Source organism: Chenopodium album, chromosome 9 (assembly GCF_948465745.1).
Source record: "Chenopodium album chromosome 9, dcCheAlbu1.1, whole genome shotgun sequence".
NCBI classification, from domain to species: domain Eukaryota; kingdom Viridiplantae; phylum Streptophyta; class Magnoliopsida; order Caryophyllales; family Amaranthaceae; genus Chenopodium; species Chenopodium album.
In genome coordinates this window covers 7,128,169-7,149,066 of record NC_137842.1, presented here as the reverse complement: position 1 = coordinate 7,149,066, position 20,898 = coordinate 7,128,169, and the positions used below count along the sequence as shown (strand labels likewise).

Below are 20,898 nucleotides of genomic sequence, written 5' to 3'. Positions count from 1 at the left end.
TCCTAAAAGTTGTTCAAATATCATATTGTAGTTCGTCATCAAACTCGGCGACTTGATAATATAAATAAATTTATTTAATTTGGGTGAATTGCATTAAGCTTAATTTAATGAGTTCGTTAAAACCCAACAAAACGAGATAATCAAACTAATACTAATGGATCATTATTACCAAGTTCGAGAATAATACACTACAAAAAAAAAAAAAAGGCTTTTTACCGACCGAAAAAATCAGTCGGTAAAACTTAAAAATCAGTCGCTAAATGCTTTACTGACCGAATTCAGTCGGTAAAGAGCGGCCAGTAACCTTTGGTCGGTAATTCAGGATTTACCGACTGATTTCTCCACTTTACAGACTGATTTTAAATCAGTGGCTAATTACCGACAGAAGTAACATTCGGTTGCTAATTACCGACAGAAGTAACATTCAGTCGCTAATTACCGATTGAAGTTATTTATGTCGGTAATTAGCGACGGATATGCAGTCGCTAAATTCTCTTATAGAACAAAAAAAAAAAACCCAGATCCAAGTTTTGACTTTGATTGTATATAAATTCAATGACATTGTGACTGTTTTAAAAATCAGTCGCTAATTAGTGACCGTATTAACAAGTCAGTCGCTAATTGTCGATTGTTTTTTAATTAGTCGCTAATTTACTAATTTAGCGACTGATTTGGTGCCATTCGATAAATTCAGTCACAAAAAAGGCGTGTTTTTTTTTTTTTTTTTTTTTTTTTTTTTTTTTTTTTTTGTGTAGTGATAGGCCCAATGTATACTAAAGTTATAAAACCCCTCATTCAATTATGAAGTATTAAATCTTTATCTATTGCGCTCATTTAAAAGGAGAATTCAACTATAAATACCTAAATGACTCAAGTTTTTTCTTTAATAACCAGCCAATCAAGTTAAAAAAAAGTATCTCCCTTAAAGAATAATAACAAACATTATTTTGACAAGTAACGGTCAAAAGAATGAAGAGAAGACTCGACAAAACTTAAACCTTTCGAAAACCCCAGTTTTGGCACAACAATGATATTTGATTAAAATCAAAAGACCTTCAATTAAGAATCAAAGATGCACATAAGCCAAGTCAAATTTAATATGGAGATCAAATCGAAAGATCATATTAGACATCATACCCAAAATTTTACATTTTATTTCGATCAATAATTTGAATCTACTAATTGTTTACAAATTTAAATTTACATCTATATTTCTCCACACACGTACATCATTTATGGTAAGGTGGCTTCTATAATTGTTTAGGTTATTGTAGGACGATAGAATAATGTATATGTGACGAATGGGTAAGACATGTAAATTTGACCATTTTATAGCCTTAGTAACAAACTAGTGTGTTGACAAAGTTATGTCTCAAATTATGTTGATTATCTTATTGTACGTATACCAGTATCAATTTAGTAGTACAGTACATATAGAGGTAGACATAGATAAAATAATTAGGAAAAAATAGGCATGATAATAGTAAAGAAATGGACCCGTAATATTTACCCTTGATAATGAGTACAAGAGAACTCTCAGTGAGTCTCACTTTAGGAACTAAGGATGAGCTGTGGGACGGGTACCCGTACCGTTAGTACTAACGGTTCGGGTACCCGATAACCAAAATCCCTAAAAGTGATTTCCATAACCCGAACCGATAATTTCGGGTACCCGGACTTCGAGTACACGAATTTTCGGATCGGTTACCAGGTACCTAACACTAGTAAAAAAACATTTATTTGCGGTGGTTAAAAATGACTAATTTGCTGCGTTTTTGGGGTGGCAGCGAATGCAGGGGCAGCAAATCAATGTGATTGATTTGCTGCATTTAAACAACTGCAGCAAATCATTGCTGCGGTTATACCTTTAACCCCTGCTAATTAATACACTTTACAATTAATTAAAAATGTAATTGTTGCATCTGTATTTATAGAACCAAAAATTAACCAATATTTATATTAACACTATTAAAAGTACCAAAATTGCACCTTAAATTGGTACACACATACACTTATATTTATATAAATAAATCTGATATTTCCATTAATAAATCCTGTAAAATTACACTTTCACAAAAAATACAATATGAGAGTGTTAGCTAGTTTGGTAGCTTAACCCATTATACAACAGGAGCACATCCACAATAGTAGGAGAGTTCGAGGTGCAGTTTGGTGCGGTCTAAACCGCACTCTGTACAGCCCTACACAACAAGGTGAGAATTACAAAATTACAAGCTCCAAATCTAGAGACCAAAGAGGAAATAATAGAAGGCAGCAACTATAGTGGTGTCAAGTAGCAGCAACAGCAGTGGCGTCCAGCAGACAGCAAGTAGTGGTGGCACAAACAGGTACAAGTGGCATAAGCAGTAGTACCAGCATCTATAAGAATTAGGCTCGCTTGCAAATTTCTTCCTTCCCTCCTAAGTCCTAGCACCGCAAAAAGGGGATGGATTACAACAGTTAAAGACCCATACAAAACCATTTTAGCCACAATAGACAGAGATAAAATTATATAACCACATATTTAGGTTGCGCGGCAAAACGAGGAGCGTATTCAACTAACTTGTAATGCCAACACCATCTCACGATCTCATAACTGTAACAACAATGCATTTGAGTAAAGCTGCAATATTTCAATATTAAACTAGTGAGTAGCCCCGGCGTTGTCCCGGGTTGCTACTTTTATATTCGTGAAATTGGGGCATTTTTTGTAAGGATTTTGAAATATGAAATCGATATTATTGAATGTTTTTTTAATAATTAAATCATGTGATTTACAGTTATGTACAATTGTTTATAATATTTATAACACTCTTGATAATGAGCTATGATGGTTAATAAGCCACCTTTGATGATATAAGTGGTTGGGGGTTCAAATCCCCTTAACATCATATTTTTAAGTAATGTAGATTGCTTGAGTGATGATATGGCGAGATGTTGGGTAGGTGATGTGGCATCATGAAGTATTTGTGAAATGACGTGGCATATTATAAAAGGATTAACGTGGCACATAAACGCTTTTATAAACGTGTAGATTCCCATGACTTATACCTAACTTCGACACTAGTAGTGGGATTCTTAAAATAGGCACCAAAATACAGGGGGAACAAGTGGTCTAAGACCTTTAAATTCAATTCTACAAAAAAAAAAAAAAAAAAAAAAGAGATTAAGACAATTAGCAACACTAAGATCAACATCACAAGTTGAAGAACCCTGATGCTTTCAAAGACCATGCGTCATGCAGGATTACTTTTGCCTTGCTAAGAAACTCTAATTAGCTTATTTTTTCAAGTAAACAAGATTAATTAAATTTATCAGAACCATCAACATGCTTGACATCACACGGATAAATATATTGATTAACATATTCCTAAAGCATTGATAGTTATTACTATGTGTCAATAATCGACACAAAGTGCACCTTTTACCAAAAATTCACGACGGATCGGGTAACCGTTAATTTTAAAATGATACCCAATAACCATACCCGATAACAAATTATCGGAACGAGCACCCGAACCGTTATGGTTTTCGGATCGGGTACCCTAATTTTCAGAACGGTTACGGATCGTTTTTTGGGTACTTTTGCTCGGCCTTAAGAGGAACTCACAAAGCAGTAGTAAAAAAATAAGAATAGTGGATTCGTAAATTGGTAGAGAATTATAAAGAGGTAAAAGGCTTATATGTGTATGTAGATTGAATATCCATGTTCTATATTTATAGTTGTAGATGGAGCTTGGAAGAAATGCCCAGAAAATTCCAGAACCTCCTTCATTACTCTTGTATCCATAATATTCCAAAACGTTCACGAACCATGTATTCTAGTTGATTTCAATGTCAAGAATTCTCAAAAATGATAAAGTTACTTGACAATTCTAGAGAAAATATGGGTAAGGAGACTTAGGACCTGTTCTCTTCAGATTATTTTCTGTTCAGTTCAGTTCCAATAATTTCTGTTCAGTTTAGTTCTTAATTTTCTTCTCTCATAAAATATTCAGTTCAGTTCAGCTCCAATAAGTTCAGTTCAGTTCAGTTTAGCTCAATTCAGTCAATCAGAACAAGCCCTAAGGACTACCTACCTTACTTGATTTTTTCGAAAACATCTAAAATATGCATAAATACTCTACCAAAATAATGAGCTTATAAAATTTGGACCACGCCCAACACAATATATTAATAAACTAGGTTAGAACCCGTGGATTGCACGGTTTATATAAAATTTATTTTTATAATTTGTACATTTTTTTTAAAAAAAGGATAAATATAAATAAGAATATTGATAAATTAGAGAGAATTAGAAATTAATTGGAATAGAATTGCTTGCCTTCTCATTGATTATAATTGGGAATATATAGAGTTATAAAGTCCTAGTCTTCGTATCAAAAGATATCGTAGGATCTTAGGAAATTAACTAAAATATAGGAGATAAATATATGGAAATATTCTATCAAATCTTCCTAATATACAATAATATCTTAATAATCTCAATACCCTCCCCCCCTCCCTCAAGTTGGAGCATGGGGATAAAAAATGCCCAACTTGGAAAGAAGATAATCAAATTGTGCTTTCCCAAGAGCCTTTGTAAAATTATCAGCAAGCTGTGAAGATGTCGAAATATGAGATGTAGATAACTATCCCTTAGTAATAGCATCAAGAACAAAGTGACAATCGATCTCAATGTGCTTTGTCCGTTCATGAAAAACTGGATTCTTTGCGATGTGCAAAGCCGTTTCATTATCACAAAATAACTTAATTGCCTTTGGATGTTGTACTCCATGACTTAACAGCAACCCTTCACCCATTTTAGCTCTTTAGAACACGAAGACATAGACCTATACTCGGCCTCCGAAGAAGAGAAAGAAACAGTTGGTTGCTTAATAGTTTTCCATGAAATAGGAGATTTTCCAAGGAAAACTAGCCAACCAGATAAAGAGCGTCGAGTCAGAGGACAAGCAGCCCAATCTGAATCACACCAACCCTGCAAATTTAAGTCACAATCAGAGCTCAATAAAATACCTTGTCTAGGAGTCCCTTTCAAGTATCAAACCACCCTAATGCGGCATCCCAGTGTTCACAGTCTTCACACCGTGGTTGCTGTATAAACTGAGACAGAATATGAACTGAATATGCCAAATTAGGGCGCGTGACAGTAAGATAAATCAGACGACCTACAAGTCGTCTATAAGACTCCGGATCAGTGAGCAGTGCGCCTGTGGCTAAACCCAATTTGTGGTTTTGCTCCATGGGAAAACCACTAGGCTTCGCGCCTAATAAACCTGTCTAAAAAATAATATCTAGAGTATATTTGCACTGACATAAGAATAAACCTGCAGAACTACGAGCCACTTCAATCCCAAAAAAATATTTCAAAGGACCTAGACCCTTCATCTTAAAACAGTCACACAAATAGGCCTTAAAAACATTCAATGCAGCAAAATCGTTTCCAGATTTAATCAAATCATCAACATACACTAAAACTGTAATATGAGTATCACGAGTAGTATGAGTGAATAAGGAATAATCAGAGTAAGATTGTTTGAAACCATACTGTTTTAATGCTGTGGTAAGTTTAGCAAACCAACATCTAGGTGCTTGCTTCAAACCATAGAGTGACTTTCTCAATCTGCAAACCAATGAAGGATTCAAACTCTGAAAACCAGGAGGTAATTTCATGTAGACTTCTTCTTCTAAGTCACCGTGAAGGAATGCATTGTGCACATCCACTTGGTGGATTTCCCAATTCTTGGCGGCCGCAATAGCAAGAATAGTGCGAACCGTTGTCATCTTAGCAACCGGAGCAAATGTCTCATCATAATCTACACCTGCTTTCTAATGATTCCCAAATACCACCAAATGAGATTTGAGGCGCTTAACCTCTCCATTAGAAAGAAACTTGGTCTTATAGACCCATTGACTTCCTAGAGCCTTTTTACCCGGGGGAAGAGGCTCCAAAGTCCATGTACCATTGTTCTCTAAGGCCCGAATTTCTTCATTCGTTGACTTACGCCATCCTTCAGATTGCATAGCTTCTTTAAAACTTGTCGGATATTTGCTTTGAACAACAGTTGAAATAAACTTCCGATAATTCACAGAAAATTTATCACAATGTATATAATGAGCTAAGGGATACAGAGTACCTGAACACTGATTGGATGGCGGAGACGGACTTTTAGCAACAACCGTGTGTGTAATAAAATCACTGAGCAAAACCGAAGGATATTTTTCCCGAAAACCTCGACCCAACTCACGGTCTACCTGTTGTCTCTGTTGTACCGTAGGGTCTATATGCTGATGGGAGGTGGCCTGCTGGTGCTCTTCCATGGCAGTACCACCGAGTTGCTGCACGGACTGCATTAGGCGTACAGTGGCAGCGTCCCCTAGCTTCTGCTGAGCCGTGGCAGGGGCTGAAATAGGGGGCTCCGAGTGGACTGGTTCCCCTCCTTGCTGCTGCGTGGCAGGGGCTGAAACAGGGGGCTCCGCAGCCTCCCTGCGGTCAGCAACATTATGCCGCAAGGTGGCTGCGGAGTGGACTGGTTCTCCTCTTTGTTGTGTTTTATGCGTGGCCTCATTTTCAAGAGTGTCAGTAGCAATATATTTCAAGTCAAAATCAGCAAAATCAACATGTATATTGTCCTCCGTATCACCAAAAGTTGCCTCAATATTAACTTCATCCGGGCTATCAAAAGGGAACATCTCTTCTACAAATTTCACATCACGAGGCACAAAAAATTCCTTTGTTTCAAGATCATAAAGCTTCCACCCCTTTTTACTGAAGGGATACCCCATAAAAACACATTTACGACTCCTACTGGCAAACTTATTCCCCCTCGTATTTTGATTGTGTGCAAAACACAGACAACCAAAAGTACGAATAACACCAAAAGATGGGGGATTATTAAAGAGTATTTCGAAAGGAGTTTTATTTTGAAGAAGAGGAGTAGGAGTTCGATTAATCAAGTGAGCTGCGGCTAAAACGCACTCACCCCAAAAATAAATAGGTAGTTTGTCTTGGAATCTCAAGGCTCTACCAACATTTATAATGTGTTTGTGTTTTCTCTCTACTCTCCCGTTTTGTTGAGGAGTCCCTACACACGAGGTTTGAAACAAAATACCAGTTGCAACAAAATAATCCTTCAAGCAATTAAATTCTGTTCCATTATCACTTTGCACAATTTTAATTGTTTGATTAAATTGTCTATCGACCATAGCAACAAATGCCATAAAAATCTAAAAAACTTCTGTCTTATCAAGCATCAAATAAATCCAAACAGCCCGGGAATAATCATCAATGATATTAAAAAAATAACGATAACCACACGATGAAACATGTTGATATGAACCCCACAAATCACAATGTATTTTTTCAAAAATTCTTGTAGAATTATTTTCACTTAGAGGAAATTTGTCTCTAGGTTGTAGAGCACGAAAACATACTTCTGTAGACACCTAAAAATGTCTCCCCAAAACCAAACCCGTTGATGAACACCTTTCACCGCCATTATTGGTCGAGTTGAGTATTTAATATTTGGAGTGCTTAAATCCATGTTCTATCCTATATATTTCATGAACCAATCCAATTTCTAGCTCATTTCCCTAAACCATAACCTATTTTCCACTTTTCGTGTCCACATCGCAAAACTGAGAGAAACTGATTTTATGAATATACAATTTTGATCCAATTATTATTTTTTTGGATAGGCCTTTTAATAATATTTCCAACCATATATCATAAGCCCAATTCCGAGCTATAACGAAAAAGATATGAGCAAAACACTAAACTCGGCCTAAAACCGACACCCTTCCACTAAAACGGCCATATCTTAAAATCTACATATTATTTTGACTCTATTCTAATTGGGTTGGGAAGTAGACTTGATAATATTTCCAATGATATATTATATGCTTTATTCCGAGTTACGGATCAAAAGTTATGATTATTTTAAAAACGGGTAAAAAACTGAAATTACCGCGTAGCAGCAATAATGCCGCGACGCGGCAAAAGCTGACGTGTTACGGGGCTTATTCCCGTGACACGGTGCCCATTTTTTTAATTCTGCACAATTTTCTCCTGTGTCACGGGATTTTGCACCGTGTCATGGTGCAATTTCCCGTGTCACGGTGCCCATTCCGTGACACGGGGATATTCCGTGTAATTTCCGCGTACTTTTTACACCGTGACACGGCATATGCCACGGTGGACAATGCCGTGTCATGGCATTTCTTCCCGTGTCACGGTGCACATCCCGTGCCACGGTATTGCTCCGTGTTTTCTCCGCGTAATCCCTAAACGCGTTTTCACTTCCCGTAACCTAATTATTTCCCGCGTCACTCAGTTTTTCCCCGTGTCACGGGATCTTCCCCCGTCTGAGTGCTCTTTGCCATGACACGGTATTATTTTTTAGGGTTCCGCGTGTTCCCTCTGCTCATTTTCCCTATAAATAGGACCCCCCTTTCTGCAGTTCGGGGCACCAATAATCATTCTCTCTTACCTTACACCAAAAATCATTCTCTTCTCCCTCTTTAATCTAATTTCTAGCCTCCTTATTCTTCCATAACAATTCCCCTAAGCACTCCAAGGAGTCTATACTTAACCCAAGGTTCCGTCCTTAAACCAAGGCGTGAAAGGTACAAATAACTGAGGGTTTGGACCAAATCAACTCTACTTTTAATTTAATTTAATTTCCATTTACTTTATATTTTTATTGAAGTTACTAACAGTTTATTCATGATGTAGCAATTTAAAGGAACGCGCGGAATGTGAGTAATTAATTAATTTAATTACTCTTATTTTATTTTCTTATTGCTAGTAACATGATTAGGTTATTTTATATTTGATTTGACTACCGTTATTATTATTTTTATGATCACTATATTTCATGTTTAAAGGGAATATGTAATTGAAAATCACGCCTAATAAGATAATTTGGACAACTGGTTTAGGTTCCTTTTTAATCTTGTTGTTAAATCAAGTGATCACCAATATTTTAGAATAATATGTTGCATTAATATTAAACTAATTTAGCATAATAATATTTTGGAGCGAATTGAATATTTTGTTTGTATGCCTTTGAGATCGCAGGAATCATTTTTCACTATAAGAATCGTGTAGAGGCCAATACGGGCGAATGTGACTCCATGACTCACTTCGTACCATCATCCCCGATCCTCCTTTCGTGGTTCCGAACCATATGGAGTTAGTAATCTCATGGATTATGAATGGGGTGTAACCTTCACGGGTCAATCGTTGTTGCCTATCGTTGTCCCTTATCGTGGTTGCCTTTTTATGATCCGTGAACGGTTTACAAGTTCCTTAAAACTTGTTGGCGGCTCCCTACTTTATTTGTCCCTAATCGTATTGTGTCAATTCCCACTTCCTATGAGTGCCAAGCATATTCACACATGCTTTTAACGTAGGCGAACTTCAAACGACGCCTACAACTTCACACCCCTTAGATAAACCATTTTTATTATTGCTAATATGAGGAAGCAACTTAACTACTTTCTCTTAAGGATGCCCCATTCTTCTGTGCTAGAGCTCCAATTCTTATGTAGCTTCAACCACAGACACATACGATATCCAGTTTGCTAAAATAATATAGTCCGTCTCACCGAAGTCCCGTTCCAATCATTTGCTTCAGGCAGTCCTGTAAAGCACACATATATGAGTTAAATTGGACAACAACATTTAATCGATCACCAAGTTGAGTAACAGAGATTAAATTGCAATAAAGATGAGGCACAAAAAAGAAATCCAGTAAATGTGATTTTATCGGATAAACAAACGGAACCCTCTAAGGTAACAAATACACGTTCACAATTCGGTAAGCCAACCGGACATTCAATGATGTGTGTGTGTCAAATAACCATGAACTATTATTGGTAACATGATGGGTTGCTCCGGTATCAATAATCCAACAAGAATCATCAAATTTATCATTACCCACAAAACCCGAAAGCATCTTCGAGTGGTCGGTGGGGAAATTTAATTGTAGATTTGAAGGCTTCTCTGGTGGTGTTTGATCATCACCGGCCATGAACGAACTTTTGCTACCACGGGCCTTTGCTGGTGTCCATGGTCTTCTGCCATGGCCCTTTGCTGGTGTCCATGGTTTTTTGTCACGGCCCTTTGCTGGTGTCCGTGGTCTTTTGCCACGACCCTTTGCTGGTGTCCGTGGTCTTCTTTGCCACGGCCCTTTGCTGGTGTCCGTGGTCTTCTTCTGCCACGACCCTTCGCTGGTGTCCGTAATCTTCTTCTGCCATGCCCTTCGCTGGTGTCCGTGGTCTTCTGCAAAACTTTTTTTTCGTAATAAAAAATACGCCAAACGTGGCTTTTCTTCATCTCCATGGAGATGCAATAATGGAGGAAGCACACTCAAACACTGCAACCTAACCAAATCAAATATGATCATTCATATTGATCACATACACCGATAATAACCCACGTATCACATGGTTATTCCATTAAAAAAAAAGATTAAATCAAAAAATAGAAATTTCAAAGAGCAATACTATTGCATAGCAGAAGCAAATTTATTTATTTATTTATCATTATTTTTTTTGAAAAGGTAGCGGAAGCAAATTTATGAATCCCACCGGTGGGTTTAATTTTCTAACCCACTGACAGGGCGAGAATTTGTGTGAACGGTCCCAAGATTTAACATGCTCTTGATACCATGACAAATTATTTATGAGAGAATGAGTTGAATTGTATTGATGATCTTGACTAATATTTATAGCCTACTGTAGACACCCATTTGTGTCTCCCCAAAACCAAACCCAGTGATGAGTGCCTTTCACGTCGAATCATAATCGAATGAAACGAAAGTGTGGAAAGGTCTAGTGTTGCGGAAAGTTTTATTTCTTTTTCTCTTCTTCCTGTTTTTGAAAACTTTATTTTAAGAAAACAGCCAATCCAGTTTGGTTGGTCCATGATATGGGTCCAATAGTGGTGTAGTTGGATGGGGTTTGCAAAGACCTTTCCAACGATATATTATAAGCCCAATTCCGATGAATATTGAGGAAGTTATGGCCAATTTACTAAACTGGGCCCGGTTTGAGCTTTAAGTACGGCCCTATGATCTAGGGGAGGGCCTAATATAATTTATCATTCCTAATATAATTAGGAATGGTTTTAGTCTTCTAGAACATTCTAGAAGGTCTTATCATTCCTAATTCAATTAGGACTCTTCAGAGTTTTAATCAAGATTAAATAGCATTTTCGATGGAAATTATATTATTTTATCTTCCAGTACAGGAAATTTATCAGATTTTCGAAAACGCGTTGAAAACCGCTTTGGCGTCCAACCCCAGGCCTTGGCGCCTGGAACCAGGATTGGCGCCAGGCGCTAGCCATTGGCGCCTGGCGCTAGCCACTGGTGCTGGCGCCAACTAGCCAGGGCTGGCGCCAAGATGGTTTTGCGATCTTCAGACTCTGTTTTGTTAAATTATCTTTTTTGGATGATTTTCTCTATAAATATCGTATTAAAAACTCCGTTTTCATTCACGAATTCTCATCAACAATTAGTTTTAATTAGCATTCACCAATTCTCTTCATTCATCAAGCCTTCATTCATTCTTTAGCATTCTTTTCTTTTCTTTCTTTACTTTTTCATACAAAATTCCGCATTCGCAAGATCTAGAAACACCTAGCCATATTCGAAGTTGCCTTCGCCCTAGACGTGAAAGGTTTTAATTTCTGAGGGTTTGGTCCCAAATCTCTCTTTCAATTATTTAATTTAATTGTTTGATTGTTATTTTTCCTTGAAGTTACTAACGTGTGTGTTTTGTAATTAGAAAGAGGTACGAGGCATCCAAGTAAGTACTTTAATTGATTAATTGATTTATGATGTAGAAATCATGCTTAGATTGTTATTATAAATTCCTAGTATCATGTCTAGGGTAATTTTAATATTAAATATGATTGCTATGATGCCTTTTATTCTCTTCCTAATATTTATTCATGTTAGTATCATGTTAGGGCTAAAGACTTGATTTTTATTGCTTAGTGACATGCTAGGGTTTGTTATTAATCTTGTTAGTATCATGCCTAGGATCTTGCTATGTTTATTATGCTTTAACATGATTATAATTTATTTTTATGATGATGATTATTTATTATGTTGCTTGATGATTTATTTATTTATTGCTTGATCACACCTTTTTATGCATGTTAAAGGGAATTGGTACTTGTAATCACGCTTAATAAGATAATTAATAATCTTGTTAGGTTAACTTTGATTATAATTCAAGTGATCGCCAATAATAGTTTATTTGTGCATTAAATTCAACCAACATAGATTAAACAGGTTTAGGGTTAACCTATTGATTGCATGGTAATCAGAAAGCGCACATGAATACGAGCAGAATAAAGTAGAGGCCTATTATTAGGGCAGGTTCAATCTCTTTTAGGTTGGATTTGTACCATCATCCCCGAACCCTTATTTGGTTCATGACCTTATGGAGTTGACGATCTCTTGGATCGTTAAGGGGTGTAACCTTCACCTCGTGATGGTTTACAAGTTCCTTAAAAACTTGTTGGCGACTCTTTTGCTCTATCTTCTTCCCTTTTGGACGCCACCGTACTTTAGTGTATGATCACAGTGGGGTTCAAGCTAGTGGGATTAAATAAGGCTTGAAACTATTCCCTACAGTTTTTGGCGACTCTGCTGGGGAGGATTTCTATTTTAATTTCTGAATTTGTTTCGGCAATGATTTAGAATGAGTGGATGAGACTCGAAAAGTTCTAAGTATTTCATGTGCGTAATTTTGATTAACATTATTGTCATATGCATAAAAAGGTTCTCATTGGAAAGACCATCCGTAATGAGTCAAAAACATAAGGATTTTTACACGTAGGAAATTTGAGAAATGTCTTTCACAACTAGGACTGAAATAACACCACGCGAAACTGGATGATTTTATTGAGCACAGAAAGCTGCTGAGGCATGTGGGAAGTAGCGTCAGGGGCCAGAGCTTGGCGCCATACTTTTAGCCGTAGCGCCAGACGCCAGTATTGGCGCCAGGCGCTACAGTTAAAAGTTGGCGCCAGTCTCTGTTTGCTGGCGCCAATTTCCCCCAATACCGAGCCAGAAATATGCGTTCTAATTTCGACCGGTTTTTCGTATTGTTTGCTCGATCCTGCTTCCTGATTGAATTTTTTCTAACTTTTCTAAAACCCATATGTGTTCTACATATGGACATAACCCTCTGGGAATTCATGCTCTATCTACCCGATTGAATGCTCCTGGCAACAAAGGGTACATCTGAGAGGTTGAATTCACCAAACCATTGGAAGTGAGTTTTTTTCTAAAAACTCGCGGTGTTCTATCCACACGCGTTAACCCTTCACGGTTAGGCTTCTACGCGGTGCATCTGGACAATTAACCATGGACCCTATTTGACTAAACCATATCCCGAACTTTAGAGAACTAGAGCCATGGTTAGGTTGCGAACTCATTGCATCATATTGTGCCTACTTGACTAATTGTGCATTATTTGTTGTGCATATATATTCTATGTTCCTCTTAACCGTTTGTTGATTTGTGTTGAGACTAAAATTAGTGACTTAAAGAACTTTTCCTATTTAATTAATTAATTAATTAATTTGAGTCAACAAAGTTTTTTCTTTTTTTAATCGGAATTGACCTAGTACGACTTTAGGCATACCCCAGTTGACTAATAATACCGAAAACAGTCCCAGACCGAAGCTCCAATATTGGCGCCAAAGTCTGAGCTGTAGCGCCACATTATAGTGTGTAGCGCCAGATATATTTTTCTATATTTCCAACAACACAAAGTCTTATATGTGGCTAGCCACATGCTGTGAGCACTTCACATATAAGACAGTTAATTAAGTAATAGGGGGTTACGGTAATGAGCAAATGGAGCATTCTTAACGCGTATGTAGGTTACTTAAACGAAAAATATGGGTTACTCTCTTAAATAAGTGGGATTAAAGACATTATTCTTTCATTTTTTTAAAACAAACGGATATGGGTTACTTAATTGAACATATGAAGATACTTATATCTAAATTATTTGAATTCACTCGTATAAAGAATTTGGGTTACTTTTATGGACAACATGAGTTACTCTTATGAAAAATTGAGATTACTCATATATATACATGAAAATTACTCTTATAAACAAATTTGGCCACACCGTGTGGCTAATCACACACAAGATTTACCCACCTAACAAATATGCACCTTGTACAAAATATTTGTACTTTGAAAATTTTAGATTTTTATCAAAATTATGATATAATACCTGTTCAACTTTGCCTAATACATATTTTAATGTAGGAGTCTATTTATTAGTGAACAAATTAAAATTATTTCATTTTTTTTAAGGATAAATTGATAGGTTGTATTTGTAATATAGAAGCTTCTATTATTCAAATTTCAAAATCTATTAAATATCATAGCTCAAAAAAAAAGATGACATCATCATGTATTTAGGTGGGAAAATAAGTTCAGTTTAGCTCAATTCAGTCAATCAGAACAGACCCTAATTAAGAACTACCTACCTTACTTGATTTTTTCGAAAACATCTAAAATATGCCTAAATACTCTACCAAAATAATGAGCTTATAAAATTTGGACCACGCCCAACACAATATATTAATAAATATAAGAAAACATAACAACTTAGATCATTTCATGTTAATCTTTTTTTTTTTTGGTGAAAGAGAGGGGTAAAGCCCCAAAGAAAAGCAAGCAAACAAACAGAGGAAACACAAACAAAAATAAAACAAAGCAAAAGAAAACCAAACAACTACATCCTCCTCAAACATCCGCATAGTTAGGGGCCATACGATCTCGAGCAACACCACATAGGTCCTCCAATAAAATGGCCTGAAGATCCCTCGGGATCGCCTCAAAAATCACTAGCTTCTCCTCGGAGCTTACCCCGAAATTAGCTAACCAATCAGCCGCCCGGTTAGCTTCTCGATAGCAGTGATCAACTGTAACCTCCTATCCCATTCGAGAAATGAGAGCTTTACACTTGCGGATAATGTGAATAAATGGAGAGTTGGATGGACACTCACCCAATAGAAGGCGCACTACCACCTCAGAATCCACCTTTAGCTGAACTCGTTTATGCCCACCATTCCAAGCCAAAGCTAACCCTCGAAGTACACCCAATAGCTCTGCTCGAGTACAAGAACAAGTACCACAATTAGCAGCAAAAACTTCGAACAATTCCCCACCTTGACCCCGAATCAGACCCCCTGCACCAGCTCTGCCTGGGTTGCCTTTGGCAGCCCCATCCGTGTGCAAGCACACCCAACTTGCTCTTGGTTGCTGCCACTTAATGAATTGCTCCACTCGAGGACGCTTCCTACTCCCAGATCTCAGTAAAGACGAGTCAAGCGCTCTATGAATATCTCCCACCCTTGCAAGAATAAAGGTAGTTTGATCAAAAGGGATGTCAATGTCACGCCCAAAACTCCTTGCATTCCGCCATTTCCAAATCCACCTACACATCATCATCATCTAAATTTCCCAGAATCCAATCCATCAGCCCTCCTCCTTGCATAATGTGAGCATCATTCCAGCCTAGCTTATGTCATACCTTACGAGCAACAGGACACATACGAAGAATGTGTTATGTATTTTCTTCATTAGCACCACAGACCTAGCTTGCACCTAGGATCCTCAACAATTTTTCTGATAAATCTATTAGAATTAGTTAAAAGACGGTCTTGAACCGCAAGCCAAAAAAAATTCTTATACGTTGAGTGACTCGAGCTTGCCAAATGATCCTCCAACCCCGCACTTCCTGAGTCATAGGGGCTGAAGAATTTCGCACAATATTGATAGCAGATTTAATTAAAAATCCCCCAGATGTACTCCCATTCCAGAAAACTTCATCCACCACCTCATCATCATTAATTACTTCATGAGCAGCAATTTCACTCAAAATATTGCTAGGCAAATAATCAGCAAAATACTCATATTTCCACCAAACACTCGGATCCCACATCTCACTCACCTTATAATCCACAATATCCTCTGGTGGAGTGGCAGAGGGTAAGGAAAGTAAAGTCTCTTTTGTCACCCATCGATGCTTCCAAAAGAGAGTACTCTTTCCATTTCCAATAGCCATACTGTAGACACCCATTTATGTCTCCCAAAAAAAAAAACCCGGTGATGAGTACCTTTCGCGTCGAATCGTAATCGAATGAAGTGAAAGTGTGGAAAGTCTAGTGTTGCGGATAGTTTTAATTTGTTTTCTTTTCACTCTGTTTTTGAAAACCTATTTTAAGAAAACAACCAATCCAGTTTTGTTGATCCATAATATGGGTACGTTAATAGTGTAGTTGGATAGGGCTTGAAAAGAGCTTTCAAACGATATATTATAAACCCAATTCCGATGAATATTGAGGAAGTTATGGCCAAATTACTAAACTGGGCCCGGTTTGAGCCTTATATGCGGCCCAATGATCTAGAGGAGGGCCTAATATGGATTTATCATTCCTAATGCAATTAGGAATGCTTTTAGTCTTCTAGATTCTTCTAGAAGGTTCTTTTACTTCCTAATTCAATTAGCATTGATAAATTGACTTAATGTCATCGTCTGGCGCTAACCTTGTTTTTGCGCGTCAGAACTATGTTTCGATTTTCTATCTTTTTGGCTGATTTTCTCTATAAATAGTCTTCTAAAAACTCCGTTTTGATTCATCAATTTTCATCAGTTCTCATCTAGAATCTCCAGTCTACAATCATCAACTTTCTCTCTAAGCTAAAGGTTCTCTCTCTCTATTTTCTAAACCTACTACCTTTTCTTGCAAAATTCCTCATTCACAAGACTTAGAAACACCTAGCCAAATTCGAAGTTGCCTTCGCCCTAGACGTGAAAGGTTTTAATTTCTGAGGGTTTGGTCCCAAATCTCTCTTTCAATTATTTAATTTAATTCTTTGATTTTATATTTTCCTTGAAGTTACTAACGTGTGTATTTTGTTATTAGAAAGAGGTACGAGGCATCCAAGTAAGTGCTTTAATGGTTTTAATTGATGTTATTATGTAGAAATCATGCTTAGGTTGTTGTTATGATTCCTAATGTTATGTTAGGGTGTTTTGATCTTCCTAGTATCATGTCTAGGGTAACTTTAATATCAAGTATGATTAAAAGTATGATGCCTTTTATGTTCTTCCTAAATATTTATGATTGTTAGTTTCATGTTAGGGTTAAAGCTTTGATTTTTTTGGTTAGTGACATGCTAGGGTTTGTTATTAATATTGTTAGTATCATGCCTAGGATCTTGCTATTATTTGCTTTAACATGATTCATGATTATTTTTATAATCGTTTTGATTATGATTATATGATTATTATAATTATTATTATGATGATTATTATGTTGCTTGATATTTATTGTTAGTGCTTGATCACGCCTTTTATGCATGTTATAAGGGAATTGGTACTTGTAATCACGCTTATATAAGATAATTAATAATCTTGTTTAAGGTTAATTTGATTATAATTCAAGTGATCGCCAATAATAGATTTATTTGTGCATTAATATTCAACCAACATAGATAAACAGGTTTAGGATTAGTCCTATTGATTGCATGTTAGTCAGAAAGCGCAAATGAATACGATCAGAATAAAGTAAAGGCCTATTATTAGGGCAGGTTCAATCTCATTTAGGTTGGATTTGTACCTTCATCCTCGAACTACTAGTCATGGTTCAAGACCTATTGGAGTTAACGATCTTTTGGATCGTTAAAGGGTGTAACCTTCACCATGTGAACGGTTAAGAAGTTCCTAAAACTTGTTGGCGACTCTTTTGCTCTATCTTCTTTCCCTTTGGACGCCACCGTACTTTAGTGTATGATCACAGTGGGGTTCAAGCTAGGGACAATGCTTGAAATATTCCCTACAGTTTTTGGCGACTCCTCTGGGGAGGATTTCTATTTTAATTCCTGAAATTTATTTCGGCAATGATTTAGAATGAGTGGATGAGACTCGAAAAGTTCTAAGTATTTCGTGTGCGTAATTTTGATTAACATTATTGTCATATGCATAAAAAAGATCTCATTGGAAAGACCATCCGTAATGAGTTAAAACATAGGATTTTTACATGTAGGAAATTTGAGGAATATCTTTCACAACTAGGATCGAAATAACACTGCGCGAAACTGGAAAAGTTTATCAAGCACAGAAAGCTGCTGAGGCATGTAGGAACTAACGTTAGCGAACAAAGATTAGCGCCAGTATTTTGACATTAGCGCCAGACGACAACCTCTGTCGCTAGGCGCTAAAGCCAAAAAGTGGCGCCGGCCTCTGTTTGCTGGCGCCAAGTTCTTCCAATACCGAGCCAGAAATATGCGTTCTAATTTCGACCAGTTTTTAGCATTGTTTGCTCGATCCTACTTCCTGATTGAGCTTTTCTCACTTTTCTGAAACCCATATGTGTTCTACATATGGACATAACCCTTTGGGAATTCATGCTCCATCTACCTGATTGAACGCTTTGAGCAACAAAGGGTACATCCGAGAATGTTGAATTCACCAAACCATGGAAGCGAGTTTTTCTAAATTCGCGGTGTCTCATCCACTCGCGCCAACCCTTCACGGTTAGGCTTCCGCGTGTTGCATCCGGACAATTAACCATGGACCCTCTATTGACTAACCCATATCCCGAACTTTAGAGAACTAGAGCTATGGTTAGGTTGCAAACTCATTGCATTATATTGTGCCTACTTGACTAATTGTGCATACTCTATGTGTTTTTCCTAACTGTTTGTTTGAATTGTGCTAAGATTAAATAAATTAATGACTCAAAGAACTTTTCCTAATTAACTAATTAATTAATTAATTTGAGTAAATAAAGTCTAATATTTTAATCAGAGTTGACTTAATACGACTTTAGGTATACCCCTGTTGAGCAATAATACCGAAAATAGTTTCAGATCGACGCTCCAGTAATGGCGCCAAAGTTTAAATTGTACCGCCACTCCGTGGAGTGTAGCGCCTGGCGACAATCCTGTCGTCTGTCGCTACACTGCAAAGAGAGGCGCCAGTCCTGTCGTTTTGACGACAATTCGGTTTACTGCTCGAGTCATCACTTTGTGTCCAATTAAACAGTTTGCTAATTAATTCGGTTAATTTTTACTGTTAATATGCCTTGTTAAGTCATTAATTGAGTCTAGGCACTAAGTCCCATGGTCTTACACAAAAGTCAAGGCATGTCACTTACACTCACCACATAACGCACACACTAATACACACTTTTGACCATGTCTAAGAAAGTCTTGTATGCGCGTTTTTTCCGTCATTTTTTTAGGGGAGTAAGTCGGATATTAATCCTCCAATTTAAATCACTTGATTAAATTCCATACTTGATTCCTAAAAATATATACCTTATTTTTGCCAAAAATATGCACCTATTTTTACTTTTCCTCTTTAAAACCGTAAAGTCAAGGTCGATTTAAGTCAAATAATTAAAACAAAAATGGTTTAAATTACAGCGCGTGGTCAAGAAAGGAAGGGCAGTTAATCAAAGACAATCTTTTTGTACAAGTCCAACTTTTCGACAAACCCATCGCTCGTAAGAGAAAATCTAGGACAGTAATGGCAACACAAGAAGAAGTCAATGAGCTCAGGAACCAACTGGTTACCGTGACTAAGGCATTAAAGGTTCTAACCCTCAAGATCGATGATCCTGTGAAACAACAACAGATGGACCTCATGCAAGAGAGTCTAAGCAAGCTATCTAGTGACTACAAGTTTTAAGCGATTAGCTCACAAGGGGTCTCGGTGGACAAGGATCTTCTTCCGCAGAAGTTCAATGCCAACGACATCCCGAAATTTAAAGCAACTGATAATCCTTATTTTCATTTGAGAGCCTTCGAAACAATAATGAGTATTAAGGGTATCGACAAGAAAGTGTTCCCCTCTCTGTTCTCACTATCTCTCGAAACCGTTTGCCAGCAATGGCTCTTTTCTCTCGAGAAAGAAAAAACCTCCACCTGGGAGTCCATAGAAAACGCTTTCGTTGATAGATACAAATGCAATATTCAAGTTGAGACCAACCATAGGGAACTTGAAATCCTCAAGCAGAAGGAGAATGAAGGCTTCACCTCCTTCTTTAACAAATGGAGAGAAACCTCAGCTAAGATGATTGAGGTGCCCAGTGAAAAAGAGTCCGTAAGGTTATTCATCAAAAACCTTCAAGAAAAGTACTCCAAGCATCTCAAATATCAGAATAATCTCCATACCTTCAAGGCCCTCTACGACATTGGAATTAATATTGAAGACGACCTGGCTAAGTTGAAAGCTGCCAACAATAACTCCAACAGTTGCTGGAAAGGAAAGAAGAACGACAATCCTTCTTCTTCCAAAACCACCCACTCAAACAATGTTAGCACTTTTAACCTAAGTGAAGTCCTTGCTACGAATAATCAAAGACAAAAGAAACCATTTAGGAGGAACTTTACTCCTATTGGCATGAGTTATGACACCGCATTTGACCGATTAAATGCAAAAGGTCTTATAACTTCTATTGGACCATTTGGGAACCCACCAGTCGAGAAGAGGACGGGTAACTGGAACCCCAATGCACATTGCAAGTATCACCAAGGTAGGGGCCATCTTACCGAGAACTGTTGGAAGCTTAAAGAAGCTATCCAAGACTTAATCAACAACAACAAGCTACAGAAGCCCCCTGCCTGTAAGAAGCCAAGTATTGATAATGCGCCTCTCGCTCACTCCTTAGCCATCTCTGATGAGGAAAACGAGGTTGATCCCTCATCTCTCAACAAACCTGTCAAAGAAATCCATGTTGTCGAAGAAGAGGAGGAGATATTTTTCGACGCCATGGATAACCTTCCAGAATTAGCAAGTAAAGAGGACTTACAATTGCTTACACTGAATATGATGGAAGGATCA

At 37.3% G+C, this 20,898-nt stretch overlaps 1 protein-coding gene across 1 annotated transcript; it reads right to left on the bottom strand.

Annotated features, from left to right (window-relative positions):
• Nucleotides 1-5,829: 5,829 nt before the first annotated feature.
• LOC145557391 (uncharacterized) lies at nt 5,830-6,786 on the bottom strand. The gene has a single exon (XM_081618573.1). It carries the CDS (start codon nt 6,784-6,786, stop codon nt 5,830-5,832), a length of 957 nt encoding a protein of 318 aa, XP_081474699.1.
• Nucleotides 6,787-20,898: the final 14,112 nt, after the last annotated feature.

Coding starts and splice junctions, on each gene's coding strand:
- LOC145557391 (XM_081618573.1), bottom strand. CDS start 6,786: ATGGGGTATCCCTTCAGTAAAAAGGGGTGGAAGCTTTATGATCTTGAA.